We start from the raw sequence: 19,116 nt of genomic DNA, 5'->3' as shown, positions 1-19,116 counted from the left end.
TTCTATCATGCCCCCGAGTTTGAACTTCCAAAATTCAATTTAAATGCAGCTTCAAAGTGCTCTTAATTATCCCAGGCAAGGAAGAAGGGTCTTATCTAGCAAAACGATCGGTTATTTTCTTTAAAAAACAAAAAAAAATTCTATACTTTTTAACCTCAAATGCTCATCTTGTCTAGCTCTGCATCAACTCTGTGTATTCCGGTCAAGCGGCAACCTCCTGCTCTTTCTATTGAAACTAACACGGAAGTGACTTAGACTGCAATTCATCGACTGGCCGCTAGAGACTGGCTCCAAAAGGGAGTCAATCCCATAGTAAGGGGTTTGAATTTTTGGTAACACTTTCTATGAAGCCCCTATTTATAATACATTATGAGGGTATTTCTAAGGCATTATAATGAATACATAATGCATTATAATAAACCTTATAATATGTTATATTATCTCATAAATACTCATAACAACAATTATAATACATTATAATACTTGAGTATTTGAGGTTATAACTTTTAAGATTATGATTATTTATAACACACATATTTATTCTACCTAATTTACAATGGACTACATCATATTACATTTATTTTTTCATTTATATTATATTTTATTTTGATGGTCCCCTTAGTCTATTGACTATACACAACTTTTCAACTACATGTCAACTAACACTCCTTAGAGTATTAGTTTACTTAGGTTAAGGTTAGGCTAGGTAGTAGAAGGTTTACATGCTTGCAAAGTTACTTATAATCAGTTTGTCATTTGGGGAACCAAAAATACAGTGTTAGCATATATTTTGCATACTAATTTAAAAATTATTACATAAAAATTACTGTTAGCTGACATGCAGTTGCAGAGTTACTTATAAAAAACTGTCTAAAGGGTACCATCAAAATAATCAAACTGATAATACTAATGTGTCATATTACACATTTATCTAATCTAATACCTGATCTTATGGCTCTTTGAGAAATATTATTATAATTACTTATAAGTGGTCTTTGTATGCTTTAAGTAAAGTGACATGAGAAACATGGCAAGATATGAGACTTATAATATGTTATAACTATGGAGGAGGTAACCATACCGTTAAAAGCTATAACCACAAATAAGTAAAACATTATAATACATTAAGACTGTTCTTATGAATACTCATAAGATGATACAACATATTATAAGTTTTTTTATAATGTATTATTAATGTATTATAATGCCTTAAGAATACCCTTATAATGTATTATAAATACAGGCTTCATAGAAAGTGTTACCGAATTTTTTTTATAACTCATCCATTTAAGTTATTTTAAGCCTTAAAGTTCTGCATACTTAAGGGCGCACTCAAGTGGCTGCGCCCTTAAGTATGCAGAACTTTAAGGCTCAAAAGGCTGTAACATATTTTTCTGCTGTAAAGTTGGGCATTTTAACATGGAGAGTCTATGGGATTGACTCCCTTTTGGAGCCAGTCTCTAGTGCCCAGTCGATGAATTGCAGTCTAAGTCACTTCCGTGTTGGTTTCATTATAGAGAGCGGGAGGTTGCCGCTTGACCGGATTGCCGCTGCGGTCACCACTGTCGTGCTAGGCGGGCATGGTTTCAGCAACCAGCTCCACCCACGTTCCGACTTCTTGCCCATTTTCGATTATCCAAGATGACGACGGCCAACTCCTGCCCACTTTGAGCTTCAAAAATGCTCTTCAGAAACCTACGGATGAAGTCTCGGACACTACGTTCCTATTTTTTACAGTCCATGATTCTGGTATAAGACAAAAACTCCCATCTCATTTTCTCCTCCAACTTCAAAATCGTCATACATCACTGCAGAAGTACCGACCCAGTGTTTACAAGACGAGCATTTGGGGTTAAAAAGTATATAAATTGTCTTTTTTTTTTTTAGAAAGAGAAAGAGTATCGCTAGATAAGACCTGTCTTTCTTGGCTGGGATCATTTAGAGCCCTTTGAAGCTGCATTTAAACTGCATTTTGGAAGCTCAAACTCGGGGGCACCATTGAAGTCCACTATATGGAGAGAAATCCTGAAATGTTTTCCTCAAAAACACAATTTCTTTACGACTGAAGAAAAGAAAGACATAAACATCTTGGATGACAAGGGGGTGAGTAAATTATCTGTAAATGTTTGTTCTAAAAGTGAACTACTCCTAAATGTAAATGTTTTATGTTAGAGGTTCTTCAAGCAACCAACTGCATTTACATTTTACAAAAAACAAATCAGAGTTGGGTGAATATGAACAAATACGGCGTCAAACCCAGAGAAGTTCTTACCGAGCCATGTGTTCATCTTCTCTGAACTGCAGTGCTGCAGCAGAGGCTCGATCAACTGATCCACGTCCTCTTTAGGCGCTTCTTTAGTGAACTTCTGCTCAGATAGAAAGAGAAACAGATATTTTGCTTATACCTTGAGGCCAAACACAATAAATCCAGCTGTTTCATACACAAAAAAAAACACAGTCCTTGATCAAAAACAGAGCGCTGCTATACCTCCACTGTCATGTGCAGGGGATCCGCAATCTGCCAAATCATAAGGGACAGGATGTCGATAACCAGCAAGACTCCAACGGTGGCGTAGAGCTTCCAGGGCTCCAGGTGCTGCTGGGATATAAAAAGACTACTGAATCAACTTTCCATCCAGGACAGTGAAAGACACAGCTTGCGCCGTGATTCATGACATCATATAGAGTGTAAGTGCACAGAGCTTGAAGGGGAAACAATAGCCTATTATCAGGATGCCAATTCAATCCGCCACACGGTGGCCGCACTTTATGGTTTAAGTAAGGAAAGTGTCTTTAATGGATTTCGGCTGAGACCATAACACTGCAACAAAATCAATACTCGTTCTTTTTTCGTAGCGGGGACGGTGTTTGCGAGCAATTAAACATAAAAAGCATTTATTTAAAGAGCAACATAAAAAGCATTTATGTTCTCGGTGACTCGTATTGCTTATCGTCACTTTTGAGAGCTCATAAACCTCAAACACACCTTCACAACCGCGAGGATGAAAGAACTCACACACAGCCAGGCAAGTGATTCAAGAAATTTTCTGGGTTCAAAAGCAGTTAAGCTCTGTATATGGCCTGCTATTGATTACCAGAGAACTTTGACTCATCCCTCTGTTTGTAAAAACGAACAGGAATGTACTAGAAATAATCTAAGGAATATTTGAGGGAGTTTATAAGCAAAAATGCCAAGCTTGCATTTTGTTCAAATGCTTATATTAAAGGAATAGTTCACTTTCAGAACAAAAATGTACAGATAATGTATTCAACACCCTTGTCATCCAAGATGTTCATGTCTTTCTTTCTTCAGTCGTAAAGAAATGGTGTTTTTTGAGGAAAACTTTTCAGGATTTCTCTCCATATAATGGACTTCTATGGTGCCCCCGAGTTTGAACTTCCAAAATGCAGTTTAAATGCAGCTTCAAAGGGCTCTAAATGATCCCAGCCGATGGAGGAAGGGTCTTATCTAGCTAAACGATCAGTTATTTTCTAAATATATTTACAACTTATATACTTTTTAATCTCAAACGCTCGTCTTGCCAAGCTAGACAAAATGCATTTTGAGGTTAAAAAGTATATAAATTGTAATTTTCTTTTAGAAAATTACCCATTGTTTTGCTAGATAAGACCCTTCTTTCCTCGGCTGGGATCGTTTAGAGCCTTTGAAGCTGCATTTTGAAAGTTCAAACTCAGGGGCACCATAGAAGTCCATTATATGGAGAGAAATCCTGAAATGTTTTCCTCAAAAAACATAAATCCTTACGACTGAAGAAAAAAAGACATGTACATCTTGGATGACAAGGGGGTGAGTACATTATCTGTAAATTTCTGTTCTGAAAGTGAACTACTCCTTTAAGCTCTAAAGGCATCCTTTAAGTGGTGAAACTACTTTTTAGGTGGATGAGCATCTGGTTTTGCATTACTGTAATTTGTGGATGTGTTTATCCTCTCCCTGGTGTTTATTTCATATGAAAGTTACAGGCTTTACTGCTTGGACATTTTTGGTTATGAGTGACACAATTTATTGAATATAATTTTGCACAGACAGGAATAATAATAATTTGAGGTTGGTAAGATTTTTAATGTTTTTGAAAACAGTCTCTCACTTCACTAAGGCTGCATTTATTTGATCAATATAGCACAGTAAATACAGGAATATTGTTAAATATTATTACAATTTAAAAGGACTGTTTTCTGTTTAAATATATGTAAAAATGCAGTTTATTCTTGTGATGCAAAGCTGAATTTTCAGCATCATTACTCCTGTCTTCAGTGTCACATGATCCTTCAGAAATCATTATAATATGCTGATTTGCTGTTAAAGTAACATTAAACTGGTTGTGCTGTTTAATATTTTTGTGCAAACCATCATATATGTACTTTCAACACAAAAAAAGGTAAAAAGGTACAAAATCTGGATATTTTTTGATTTATTAATCATTCTATACTCTTGAAAATAAAGGTGCTTAAAAGGTTCTTCACAGCGATGCCATAGAAGAACCATTTTTGGTTCCACAAAGAACCATTCAGTCAAAGGTTCTTTTAAAGAACCATCTCTTTCTTAGAAGGACCTTATTTGCCACAAAGAACCTTTTGTGAAACAGAAAGGTTCTTCAGATGTTAAAGGTTCTTTATGGAACCATTTAGAAAAAAACGGTTCTTCTATGGCATCATAAAGCACCTTTATTTTTAAGAGTTTAATATGCTGATCTGCTACTCCAGAAACATTAAAATGGTTGAAAACAGTTGTCTTGCTTTATATTTTTGTGGAAACCATCATACTTTTTTCTCAACACTCTGGGTAAAAGGTACAAAATTTGTCACTGGGGTTGTACCTTTTAAAGAAGTGTACATTTGTACCATTCCACCTAAAAGTCACTTATTTTTCTCAGAATTGCGTGATATTAACTCACAATTGCTAGTTATAAAGTCAGAATTGTGAGATACAAAGTCACAATTCTCACTTTTTTTCTCAGAATTGCATGATATAAACTCACAATTGCAAGAAATAAAGTCAGAATTGTGAGAACTTGCAATTTTGAGTTTGTTTCACAACTCTGATTTTTTTTGCTATTCTGACTTTTTTCTCAGAATTGAGAGGCTTAAACTCACAATTGAAAGTTATAAAGTCTTAATTTAGAGGGAAAAATGTTCTCAGTTGCGAGTTTGTATCTCACAATTCTGACCAAATAACTCACAATTGCGTGTTAAAAACTCAGAACTGTGAGATATAAACGTCCAATTCTGAGAAAAAAGTCACAATTGTGAGTTATGAAATCAGAATTGCAAGATATAAAGTCACAATTCTCACTTTTTTCTCAGAATTGTGTAATATTAACTCACAATTGTGAGTTATGAAGTCAGAATTGCAAGATATATACTCAATTCTCTCTTTTTTTATCTCAGAATTGCATGATAAAAACTCACAATTGCTAGAAATAAAGTCAGAATTGTGAGAACTTGCAATTTTGAGTTTGTATCTCACAGTTCTGAATTTTTTTGAGAGATGTAAACTCATAATTGCAAGTTATAAAGTCTTAATTTTAAGGAAAAAATGTTCCCAGAATTGTGAGTTTATATCTCACAACTCTAATTAAAAAAGAAAAAAGTCAGAATCGTGATATTAGCTCAAAAAAAAAAAAAAAAAAAAAAAAAAAATGTCAGAATTGTGAGATAAAAAGTCGCAATTACCTTTTTTTTAATTCAGTGGTGGAAACGGCTTCCATTCAAAATACCTGGAAATACCTCTCCATTGTTACAAAATATTATATATATATATATATATATATATATATATATATATATATATATATATATATATAATATTTTGTAACAATGTAGAGTAAATGTTTATAATGTAATTTTTATCAGTTGAATGTTGAATAATAGTATTATTTCTTCTTTTTCTTCTTTAATAACATTTTCCTGTGATTTATTTTGTTTTTTTGTTAGTCTCGTGGCTATACTCTGACAACAGACAGTTTCCCCATAGGCTGTTTTACAATCTAAGAGTCAAGTCTAAATTATTTTCTGTATTTTTCTGACATTATCCGAGGTACTTAACTTGTTTTGAATGTGTCGAGGGGACATTTTCATGACAATTCACACAATAAAATCCCCATCACGAGTTCCTCTGTACTAAAAATAGAATCTCTGTCCCAAATATTTCTTTCTGTCTCATGGTCTATAATAAATGCTGAAACTATTCTTCAGTCCAATATTTCCCTTTTGTCTCTCTGACAATGACTTTGAAGAATCCACTTCAAACAAACTCACTGATGCTAAGTTTTTTTTCTTTTTTTAACAACAACAAAAAAAAAATCTCAAAAGTGACACTTCAGTTTGAAAATTTGAAAATGACAAAGCCATCAATTTGATGCCCCAGTGCACATCACAGATCATTTCTCAATCTCTGAATCCCTTCTTTGTGTAGAGGCAGAAAAAGAAGGAGAGAAAGAGAGAGAGAGAGAGAGAGAGAGAGAGAGAGAGAGAGAGAGAGAGAGAGAGAGAGAGAGAGAGAGAGAGAGAGAGAGAGAGAGAGAGAGAGCGATATCTCTCCTCAGGGGCTCATGACAAGCCCCTCTCCACCACTACATGGACATTCATGAATACTCAATAATAGGCATTATGTACTTATCCTGAAAATACCTTTCTCCTCTGTCTTTATCTCTTTCTCGATCCTTATTTTAGTTATTATAGCTGCTGTGTGTGTGATTGCTGATGTGATGTCTGCACTTCAAAACATCACTTTATTAATATTTTTGTTAAGTTGTTCTGTGAAAATTTTGAGATGTCCTTAAAACAAGATACATTTAATTGAGAAAACAACACATTTTTGTTTTAAGCACAGATTTAACACAATTTGGTGAAGCATATGTGCAAATAAAAAATTGAAGGAAAATATATTGCTCATTGTTAGCGGGAGTTAACTAATACATTAACAAATGAGACCCTATTGTAAAGTGTTAAAAAAAATCAAACATAATGATTGTAAATGATCTTGTGCAGTATGTTTGTGGTGATGGAGTGACTGCTGGCTCATGGGGCTGTAGGGAGGACTCATTGAGCTGTGCTGTATGATAAATGTGCTGTTTAAGGATGCTCAAGGACAACAGGGGACCCATCTCTATGAGATCAGACAGAGAGAGACGTTGGCTAAGCCAGAGAGGCAGAGGAAGTGAGATGGAGATCTAAAGATGATAACGGAGAGAGGAACGAGATATATACTTTATAAAGAAACAATAATTCTACTATGATATATTGATCATTCCAGCAGCGTACTGAAAGTCCTTGACACGTCAAATCAAGAGTAAATCCCTATGAGGGTTTAAAAGGACAGATAGTTTGTCTAGAAACACCTCAAATTAGCCTCACACAGGATAATATTTTGAGTTTTTCTGTCTTCATTTTAATTTTAGTTCAAAAAAATATATTGTCAAGCCCTGAAATTATTCATACCCCTGGCAAATTCTGACTTAAAAGTTACTTTTATTCAACCAGCAAGTTTTTTTTTTGACACAGGCTTCTCCCAAAAGATAATAAGATGATGTACAAGAGGCATCATTGTGGAAAAAAAATATTACTTATCTTTTATTTACATTTCAACAAAAAGTGTCATGTCCAAAATTATTCATACCCTTTGCAAACTGTCACAGTCTATGGGAAAATCCAAAGTTCTATACCATTCCAAATAGTGCAAGCTGTTCTAAAGCATCCTAATTACCCTGATTCATTGGGAACAGCTGTTTTAATCAACTCAACAGGTGAAATACAGAAGCTCTCTGCTGTTGGTTTGTGGACAGTCATGGCTAAGACAAAGGAGCTCACTGAGCATTGTGGCTGCTCACAAGCCAGGAAAGGGGTATAAGACCATATCTAAATGTTTTGAAGTTCCAGTGGCTACAGTGCAAAGTATTATTAAAAAATACAAGACGTTCCGCACTGTGAAAAATCTCAGAGGACGTGGTCGGATCTGTGCTGGCCAGGAGGATAGTGAGAGAGAAAAAGAATCAAAGGATCACCACCAAGGCCATCCTGATGAATCTGGGCTCTGCTGGTGGCAACATCTCAAGGCAGACAGTCCAACGGACACTGCACACCGCTGGGTTCCATGGACACAGACCAAGGAGGACACCACTTCTCCAGATAAGGCACACAAAAGCCCGCTTGGCCTTTGCAAATGCTCATCTGGACAAAGAAGAAGACTTCTGGTCTTCTGTTTTATGGTCAGATGAAACAAAAATTGAATTGTTTGGCCACAATGATGTAGCCTTCATTTGGCGTAAAAAAGGAGAAGCCTTTAACACTAAGAACACCATCCCCACTGTCAAACATGGTGGTGGGAACCTAATGTTTTGGGGGTGTTTTTCAGCCAGCGAACCATGAAACCTAATCACAGTAAACGGCACCATGAAAAAGGAGCAATATATTAAAAATCAGGCAGTCTGCAGAGAAACTTGACCTTGGGCACCAGTGGACATTTCAGCACGACAACAACCCAAAACACACAGCAAAAGTGGTGAAGAAATGGTTTGCAGACAAAAACATTAATGTTTTGCAGTGGCCCAGCCAGAGTCCTGACTTAAATCCAATTGAGAATCTGTGGAGGGAGCTAAAGATCAGGGCGATGGCAAGGAGACCCTCCAACCTGAAAGAGTTGGAGCTCATTGCTAAAGATGAATGGCCAAAAATACCAGTGGAGACATGCCAAAAGCTGGTCAGCAATTACAGGAAGCGTTTGATTGCTGTAATAGCCAATAAATTTATATTGATTATTGAGAAGAGTATGAATAATTTTGGACATGCCACTTTTTGTTCAAATGTAAATAAAAGTTGAGTAATAATTTTTTCCACAATGATGTCTCTTGTACATCGTCTTATTATCTTCTGGGAGACATCTGTGTCATTTCTAATCAAAAAAAAAAAAAATAGCTTGTTGAATAAAAGTAACTTTAAGTCAGAATTTGCCAGGGGTATGAATAATTTCGGGCTTGACTGTATATATATTTTAGTTTTAGTTATCAATAATAACCCTGGTTTTCTACCCACCTTCCTTTTGTCTTTCTTCTCATCCTTCTTTGTGAACACCGTGTGAACCCACCAGATCTTTGTAAACATACTTCCATAAGCCAAACTGAAGCCAAGTCCAAGCAGCCACAAACGGAACTAGAAAAACAACAACACCAAAATTAGCCAATATTTCAGTGTTTAACTTTAAAAGACTTCAGTGTACAATATAAATAATGCTCTGCCAATATTACCATTTCTGCCAGTACACTTATAATTGGGTTTGCTTGAGAAAGCTTCATTTTCTTCTTCTTTTTCTTCTACATTGTCATTAACATTGTATTAACTAAAGCTAACAATATGCTAACAACATACTAATCATGCTAGCAACATGCTAGACAGTATCAATGTGCTAAAACATGCTATCAATGTATTAAATTATGTTAAAACATGTTAGCTGTGCTAAATAATGCTAAAACATGCTAGGAATAAGCTAATAAGGAATTATGTTAAAACATGCCGACAATGTTTTAAATCCTGCTAACAACATGTTAAACCATCTTAGCAATGTGTTAACTCATGCTAACAATATGCAGGCAATATGCTAATCATGCTACAGACATGTTAGCAAAATGCTAATCATGCTAGCAAAATGCTAAATAGTATCAATGTGCTAAAACTTGTATTAAATCATGTTAAAACATGTTAGCTGTGCTAAATCATGTTAAAAATGCTAACGTTTTAAATAATGCTAACAACGTGTTAAAACATGTTAGCACTGTTAAATTGTGCTAACAATTAGCTAGCAACATGCTTATCATATTAAAGACATGATAGCAACATGCTAATCATGCTGGAAACATGCTAATCATGATATCAACGTGTTAAAGCATGCTAGCAAAGTATGAAATCATGCTTAAACATGATAGGAATGTACCAAATCATGTTACAACATGCTAGTAATAAGCTAAATCAAATTAAAACATGCTAGCAACATGCTAATCATACTAAAGACAACCTAAAGTTTGTCTTGACAAACTTTTTTATCTAGTTATTCTAATGTTATGGGACATAAACAAGAAATGCTCAATATTAAAATTCTAAAAATTCTAAAATTCTAATTTGTTTTGTCGTATCACAAAATTATAATGTACAACATGAGACAATCAGTGTTATTAAATTATTTTTTTGTTATTTTAAAGATTAAGTGAGTGTTACAACATGTTGCCAAAGATGAATTAAATGTAAAAATAGGAGAAACAAGCTCAAACTTCAATAAAAGTGCATTTATTAAAAATTAAGCTGCAAAAGCAGCTCGTTCTGATCTTCAGGCTGTGCTGAGATGCTGTTATTGAAGAAAGGGATGGTGCTCACTAAATTGAACCTGACGGCAAGCCTGTGACCTATGAGTAAGTGTAAGTGAAGAGGGCATATATATAGATGTCTGAAAGCAAGGCAGTGAAACAAGTCTGTTTAATACTTAAGGGTCTGAGAGAGGGTGAAAAATGGTCATGAAAAACTAAATAATTCATATTTTTTGATGCAAGAAACCTTGACTAACACTATCAGTGCACCTCAGGGAAAAAAAGAAAATGAAAAAAAAAAGAAAACTGATATGCCTGCTTAAAGCTCTTCTGAAAAAGAGCATCCAGGGAGGTTTTCTAAACTCAATTACTACTACTATAAATAACATCAGTATAAATGACAAAACGGTGTTACCCAGAATGCCTGAGCGCTTACCTGACAGACCACAGGAAACTGAGGATTGTCTACATGCAGTCCGTCAATTCCCAGAGGAAATACCGCAGCCAGAGCCATCATACAGCCCACTGCCGTCATGTTATTCAGGTACGGCTGGGAGTTTTGAATGTACCTGTACATATACAAACATACATATTGCTGAATTTGCAAAATTAAGATGTTAGCAAAGATGTGTATGGACAAATAACAGGTTCATACATTGAACAGATGCTAATGTAGAGTAATAATACTGTGATATAAATAGCTTAGAATGATTACCTTAAAAGGATAGACACCAAAAATGAAAATTACCCCATGATTTACTCACCCTCAAGTCATTCTAGGTGTATATGACTTTCTTCTTTCAGACAAATACAATCTTAGTTATATTAAAGGGGTCATATGATGCGGTTTCTTGTTTTCCTTTGTCTTTGGAGTGTTACAAGCTGTTTGTGCATAGATAAGATCTGTAAAGTTGCAAAGCTTAAAGTCTCAAAACCAGATAGATATTTATTATAAAAGTTAAGACTCAGCCACACCTCCTTAAAACGGCTCGTTCAAACATGCCCCCACTGGTCCACGTCACAGAGTGAGTAGATTACCATAACACCACCCATATGTATATGGAAAGAAAGAAGGCTTAACTTTTACCGGCTGTAGTAATGTTGCAGCCACCATTTTGTGGAGACACAGTGTGTTTCATTGCGAAAGCGAAAGTACTTCCAAATGAGGACACAACTAGAAATCAGTGGTTAAGTTATATTTACAACACTGTTCTGAAACAGCTTACTATCCCTGTTGAAAAAACTAGCATATGCTGGTTAGGTATGTTTTGGTGCTGGGATGCTGGTTTTAGCTGGTTTATGCTGGTCCTTTGCTGGTTTATGCTGGCCCTTTGCTGGTTTTTGCTGGTCCTTTTCTGGTTTATGTTGGTCATTGACCAGCAACATGACCAGCTAAGGACCAGCATAAACCAGCAAAGGACCAGCATTAACCAGCAAAGGACCAGCATAAACCAGCAAAGGACCAGCATAAACCAGCTAAAACCAGCATCCCAGCACCAAAACATACCTAAACGGCATATGCTGTTTTTTTCAACAAGATGCCAGCTGTACACAAAGGGTTAAGGCTATAAAGTGGGGCAATTCCAATGTTGCAAGGACAGTTAGCCTGTAAGTACGTTTTCATATTTAAAGAATTCAGTACAGACTATTCAAATGCGAGTTGTTGTTTCTCATTCTACGATCGCAAATGCAGACATAGTGTTATGTTTACAACGCAATGCAACGCAACATGTAAAAAGACAGTATGAGACATTATAATCAGTAGTTATGTCCCCATTGGATGCAACAAATGCCTCATTTATAATGAGTTTTATTGTTTCTGTCTCGTCGCGCCGAGAAACGGCATGGTAAGGGGCGTAACATTTCCGTCACACGCTTGAGGTATTCAGCCAATCACAATGCACCGGATAGCTGGCCAATCAGAAAACACCTTGGTTTCCATCAACGATGAGTTTTGTAAAAAATTCGAAGCGTTTCAGAAAGGCAGGGCAGAGAGGAGCAACAATAATGTACAGTAGTGAAAAATAAAATATGTTTAAAACTCCAACTGCATAAACACATTGCATTACAATAAATACACAAAATAATGCTCTTTTTAGCAACATCATATGACCCTTTAAAAATTGTCCTGGCTATTCTAAGCTTAAAAATGGCAGTGAATGGGTGTTGAGATTAACTAGTCCATAAAAGTGCTCCACTTGGCTCCAATGGGTTAATAAAGGCCTTTGAAACTTTATAAACTGTAATCTCTAGCTTCCGCTAACTGTCATATATGCGTTCATGAGAGAGTAGCGTTCCAGTGTATGATGTAGGATGTACAGAACTACGTTTTGTTACCGGGCAAAGACTAAATCGAAATCGAAAACTTATACTGAAATCCTCTGACATTTTTCTTTTGTCCTTGTTTTGTCCTTGTAATTCATTACCTGTGTTTTATTTTGCTCTCTCCTCTGTGCTTCCACAAAATCTCAACAGCCTTTCACTGGCATTATAAAGCTTAGAAGAGCCAGGACATTTTGCAATATAACTCTGATTGTATTCGTCTCAAAGAAGAAAGCCACATACACCCAGGACGGCTTGAGGGTGAGTAAATCATTGGATAATTTTTTATTTTAGGATGAACTAGCTCTTTAATATTTGATATAATATGGTGTTCCATAGTACTTTTGGTATATTGTTGTCAGTATAGGGAATTCAGCTAATTTAGCTAATCTCTCACAATGAAATAGGACTCCTGTGTCTTTTTATTACACAAAGAAACACGTAGATTCATAGAGGTACTTACATATTCACTCATATGGATGACAAGATTTGTAAGTGTTCAAGGTATTAGTGTAAGCTGTCTGCTGAGAAAATCTAGTTGAAAGTCTAAGTGTCACTAAGATAAAAAGACTGAAACACCAAACATTAGTCTGAATGTGTCGGTGGAGTTTGAATATGTGTGAAATGCTATTGCTATTCGTAATGCGTTAGCCTGTTTTAAAACCTGCGCACACAGAATGCATAAATATGTGAATGTGACTCTTGGAAACACCAGCTAATTGTATGCATGTATCACGCTGTCCTCTGGACCAAACTCGCATGTGAGTGAGCAATATAAATGAACACACGCCCGCGGGCAGGAGCGTGCACTTCCATCCACAACTAAACGTACCTGACGTTGCTGTTGTAGATGTTAAAGGTGAGGCAAACGATCCCCATTAAAATGCCCAAGCCAGCGAAAACAGACACCGAGACGAAGAGTTTTTGTGACAGGTATCTGAACTTCTGAATCACCACCGTCTGGTCAGCAGGTGGGCCGGAGCCTGGAGAGAGAATTTGGGCTTATTAGGTTTATATTATTTTATATTATATTGAAATCACTTGGCAATGATATACTTTCACGAATATCATTAAAATCATTATTAGAGGTTCTTACAATTTATTCTTTCTAAATAAAGGCTTTTGACCTTATTAAATGGGTCCAGTAGAGAAAGGACAAGAAATTATTAGGGAAAGAAAAGGAAAAAAAAAAAGGAATTGAAGCATGACGCAGCTCAGACTCAAAAGCATCATTTTCCACATGGATCACAGCATGAAAAATTTAAATATTGCCATTAGTGCTGTCAAAATCAGAGCATTAACACAGGCGATTCATTTTTCTTGTTTAACGGTGTTAAAAATATTTTGACCAATCAGCTTTCTTAATTTTTTAAATCGCTCTCATTGATTGGATACACCATCTATCCAAACATGCATGGCTTGCAAAACATATTTAGTGAGCAGAGGAATGTTTAGAGAGAGTGTAATAATACCAGAAATGATACCAAATCAAGTGAAATATTATAACGTATAAACATTATAAACACTAGGCCTATAAGGAAACAAATCATTTAAATGTTATTGTATTCATAACAGAACAAGAATGAAAAAAAAATATATAAAGCTAAGAAACCAAAACAAAGTGAAACTGAAAGTACCAGGCGTTGGGCTCAAGTACCTCTGTAATTCGGCACAAATCCAAATGTTTTTTCCCAATGTATTTGAATGACAAACTATTATTATTTGCGATCAAATTGCTAAAATACTGAAATATGAAATACTGCTGAAATACATTTTTTTTGTCATACAGATAAGATTTAGACATAATTTGAAACCGCAAATTGTTTACTTTTATTTTTGCACACTCACTGTAAAAACAGAACATTTGTGCTTTTGTAAAATAAAGCAAACAAACAGGATGCGCCGTGCCTCACATCTGTTTTAAATCTGTTTAAGTCAGAAATATTTAGCATATTTATACCTTCTATATATATAATATATATATATATATATATATATATATATATATATATACTATGATTGTATTTTATTTTTTTGACAACAAATTTTAATTTTAATGTAACTTACAAATAGGCTACATTTTCCATCATCCTGTGACCTATTTTTGACCCAGGGTTTGAACACCAGCCGGTCTCCCGCTCACCTGTGAGTCCTTGTGTTAGGACACGGGAGAAACGGCCTCTACGCAAGGGTTGTAGAACCCAGCGAAGGTATTCGGTGTCGCCCAGCCCGCAGCTTTAAGACATCTGCTAGTGAGGTGCCATGAGCCAAGGCTGAGTATGACAGGGAGATGGCATCTACCACCCAATGAGCCAACCTCGGTTTGGGGACAACATTCCCTTTCTGCTGAACCCGAAGCAGATAAAGCTGCTCGGTGCGCCTGAAGTGCCGAGTGATTTCGTTTTCACATGTTTATGGACACAACATCGCAAGGCTGGATCTGCCTCCTCCAGGGCAGAGCTTGCAGGTTCACCACCTGATCGCGGAAAGGCGTGGTGGGAACCTTGGGCACAATAACCGGGCCGGGGTCTCAGAGTAACGTGAGAGTCGCCGGGCCCGAATTTCTAGACACGCTTCGCTGACAGAGAAAGCTTGTAGGTCTCCTACCCTCTTGATGGAAGCCAGGGCAGTCAGGAGCGCTGTCTTAATTACAGGAATTCTAGCTCGACTGAGGCCAGTGGCTCCAATGGAGCGACCCGCTGCCCTGAAAGGCGACGGGGAGGTCCAAGAGGGTATGAGGTGCAGTCTGGGCACCTCTGAGGAACCTCACGACCAGTGGATGCTTACCTACTTTGCTCCATCTACTGCATGTGATATGTGGCGAAAGCAGCGGCATAAACTCTGAGAGTCGAGGGGACAGCCTGCGCTCCAACTCTCCTGCAGGAAGGAAGCACTACTGCAACCGTGTATCTCTGTGGATCCTCTCAGCGAGAGAAATGCCAGCAAATAGACCTCATCTCAGTGCGTAAGCCTGCCTGGTCAAGGGAGCTCGGTACTGAGTGATAGTTTCTATCACGGCCTGTGGAAGGCCGGAGAGGTCTACGGTGTCAATCCATGCCCTTACAGGGAGGGACTGCCGCGAGAGAACGGTTACTAAGACCTAAGTCCGGGTGGGCCACTCTTGCAGCGCAACCAACAAGACTTACTCCTCGTCCTCCCTGGACTTGCACAGTGTCTGTGCAAGGAGGCTCGCTGGGGAAGGGCATACTTGGGCCCCGGAGGTCAGCTGTGCGCCAGTGTAACTCTGAAAAGAGGCAGCTGGCAATGGAAGGAATCGGAAGGGCGAGCGGATGTGGCTGGGCCTTGCCGATATAACTCCAACTAGCTGCGTCACGGGGTGGAGTCGCCATTCTGCAGGTGGGTGGACTGCCGTGGGAGCCGACAGGCTGCACGGTTGAGTTTCCCTGCTTCAAGTGAATGGCAAGCAGCAAAATCTGCCACGTTAGACTCCATGGGAGCAGATGGGGACGAGCTGTAAGCATCTGTCGTACACGGCAACCCAACCCGTGGTAAGCCACGGGCTGACTTGTCGGCAATACTGCAGGAAAACGCCAGTCCTGAGTGAGCCGAGGTGCCATGCCCATCATGGGACTCGATCGTGCTGAAGCGGTCTCACATGGAACAAGCTTAGCGGCGTAGCGGCTACAGCTGTCATGTGCCCCAGGAGCCTCTGAATTTTGAGAGGGACCGCTGAGTTGTGCCTGATTATTTCAGAGACTACAGCACTGACTGCGCGCTCTTGGTATTTAAAAGGCGGGCCGTCTTGGGACCGAGTCGGGCTCCCGACCGAGGGACAAGGATTTCCCTCGGTTAGCCTGAAGAACCAGGAGGCAGGGGTGCCAAAGAGCCAGGTCCCTGTATTCGCACAACGGAGCTCACGAGTGGGCTGGAAAGCACCAGTCGAAGAGACGGTTGAAGACGCGAATTCCTGTCTGCCTGAAGAGGGGACAGGGGAGCTCCCGTGGCCTAAAGAAGGCAGGAAGGAGGGGACTGGCCAACTGGAAGCACCTCGCGCTGAGGCGCTGGATCCCCGGGCAGACCGCAGAAGGGGTGTGCGTCGGGGAAAGATCGAAGCGCGACAGCGGGTGCCCTTCAGGCAGATGGCTGCAACCCAGCCCTGGAGACGGGAACATACTTGTATGTGCTTCGTCGCGAGCGTCTGTGCTGACAGCCTGAGAAGGGACTGGGACAGAGCTCCATCCAGGATGGATGTTAACCCACCACTCTATCTGGACACGTGAAGTAGGGACTGTAAGGCCCTGACCTCGTCCCGGCTGGAGGGATAGGCTGGGTCGTGTCCTTCGCCAGTAGGAACGCGACCTCCGCAGGCAGAACAGAGGCACGCCTGCCCGAATAAAGAATGTAAGGGGTACCTCTGAGTCTGGGCGGACGCCTGGTGCCGGGCCGTACCGTCCGTATCAACCAGCATAGTGGTATCAAGGGAACGTTGACCGACGTGACCGTGGTGGGGCAGCCTAGGGGAGACCGTGAAGGAGACAAAATCCAGAAGGATAAACGTCCTGGAGAAGTGTCTAACTGCACTAAGCAGTGCTTACCTTCTTCCCTGGTTCCCGCGCTGGCGATAGGCGGCCGCGAGTCTGGTTCCGAGGAGTGTAAATGCTGCTCAGGAAGGAAACTCGAGGCCGAAGGCCAGAGGTGAGAGAATTTGCTCTTTTTGTGAAAATGTGGGTACCGTCGACCGATGGGCCGACGGTAGCATTGAAATACACAGTGGCCCCCGGCCCTCCACCGGGAGTGGGGAGCGTTGATGTCAGCATCCCCTAAAGAGCAGTCTCAACCACCTCTGGAGGCCCGCGTCAGGGACGTTTCGCAGTTTTCTTGCGGGTGTTTCGGGCCGGTCCCTGTGCCGCGGGCGGCGCCGCTCTCCTGCGGCTGGCTCTGCGCTTGCGGGCCCTTTCCGCCGACCTGGCGTCGTGGGTCTCCGCGGGGGGCAGAGCTGTAGATGTTGCGGCCGCAGGGGGGCGCCCTCGGCGACATACAGGCAGAGGCGGCGTCTCCGGCAGCGGGATGGAAACTTCGCGGCGGGGCAAGATGTGTCTGATCGCCTCCGTCTGTCTCTGCACTGCCGGGCGAAGTCCTCGACAGTGTCGCCGAAAAGGCCACTCTGGGAGACGGGAGCGCCGAGAAAGCGTGCTTTGTCAGCATCTGCCATCTGGGCCAGAGTGAGCCATAGGTGTCGCTCCTGGACCACAGCCGTTGACATCACCTGACCAAGGGGCCGCGCCGCGACCTTTGTCGCTCGAAGGGCGAAGTCGGTGGCAGCGCGGAGTTCCTGCATCACGCCTTGGTCAGAACCACCCTCGTGCAGCTGTTTAAACCCCTTGGCCTGGTAGATCTGCAGGGTTGCCATCGCATGCAGGGCCGAGGCGGCCTGGCCCGCGGCGTGAAAAGTGCGGCCCGCAAGGGCGGACGAGCGCTCACACGCCTTGGACGGGAGATGCGGCCGGAGCCTTCCCCAGGAACCAGTCGTCCAGCCGAGAAGGATCGGCCGCAGGTGATGGAGTAACCTCCAGGCCGATCCCCCTGGCGGCTTGGAGGAGCATAGCCGAGAGCTCGGAGTCTGTCTCCGACGGGGCAGCAACCACGGAGGGGCGCTGCGCCGCCGGAACAGCGTCCTCACTCCCTGACTCTCCCTCTGATGCTGCAACCGACATCTCTTCCTCCTGTGGAGCGCCAAAGGAGACGCCCAGCCCGAATGGCGGGGAGGCGTACTGCTCTGGCATCTCGACAGGGGTATGCTGACGGGCGGAAGACCGCAGGGCTTTTGGGGCCGGCGGTACGTTCGGCACCGTGACTTGTAAATCCCCTAGCGAGCGGCGAGTCTTCAACATACCCATGGTCATGCGTTCACAGTGAACGCACGAACCATCCGTGAAAGCTGCTTCAGCATGTTCGAGGCCCAGACATGTGAAGCAGCTTTCATGTCTGTCCAGAGAGGTGAGGTAGCTGCCGCACCCAGAAGCGCACGGCCGGAAAGCCATTCTGAAAAGAACGTCTCTACATGGCCGTGAGAAATTGCTCTTTTAGTCCCGGTCTGCCCAGGGAGGAAACCGCGGCACCACTGTGCACTCAATGGGGCTTGCTCGCTGGAGAGCAGGAGGCTTTTTCTGGCCGTGAAAACGGCCGCCCGCAGGGCCCAGTTGGCGGCGCCGAGAAATTCACACTTTCAGTTGATAGTCTCTTTTTCGATCGGCGCACACCAGCAGAGAAGAGCAGAAGAGTTTCTTCTTTTGAAGAAGTCGAAAGGCTTGAGCATGAGGGCTCTGAAAGCGAAAGTCTGTTTGAGTGGTGCGCGCCGCCATCTTATATACCCGTATGTATGGGGGCGTGGCCCGGCGCGCACGTCCACTCGCCAATTTTCAATTGGCCTTTTTGTATATAAGGCTCAGAGATGATCGGTCTCTCAGGCGATTCCCAATGTAACGTCGAAGTGATTCGACTAAAGGGGAACTTTAATGTT

At 40.7% G+C, this 19,116-nt stretch overlaps 1 protein-coding gene across 2 annotated transcripts in view; it reads right to left on the bottom strand.

Moving 5' to 3' along the window:
* The window catches only part of gabbr1b (gamma-aminobutyric acid (GABA) B receptor, 1b), a 113,201-nt gene that overhangs the window by 24,089 nt on the left and 69,996 nt on the right, over positions 1-19,116 (bottom strand). For both annotated transcript variants that reach the window (XM_073821829.1, XM_073821828.1), the window contains 5 exons: positions 13,468-13,618; positions 10,750-10,882; positions 9,052-9,168; positions 2,489-2,596; positions 2,273-2,366 (listed from right to left, as the gene is read on the bottom strand). In XM_073821829.1, the coding sequence (XP_073677930.1) occupies positions 2,273-2,366; positions 2,489-2,596; positions 9,052-9,168; positions 10,750-10,882; positions 13,468-13,618 (603 nt within the window). The remainder of the gene's footprint in view (positions 1-2,272; positions 2,367-2,488; positions 2,597-9,051; positions 9,169-10,749; positions 10,883-13,467; positions 13,619-19,116) is intronic.

The sequence above is a fragment of the Garra rufa genome, chromosome 17, assembly GCF_049309525.1.
Source record: "Garra rufa chromosome 17, GarRuf1.0, whole genome shotgun sequence".
NCBI lineage: Eukaryota > Metazoa > Chordata > Actinopteri > Cypriniformes > Cyprinidae > Garra > Garra rufa.
The sequence above is the reverse complement of the archived record's forward strand: the minus strand, read 5'-3'. Positions and strand labels throughout refer to the sequence as shown.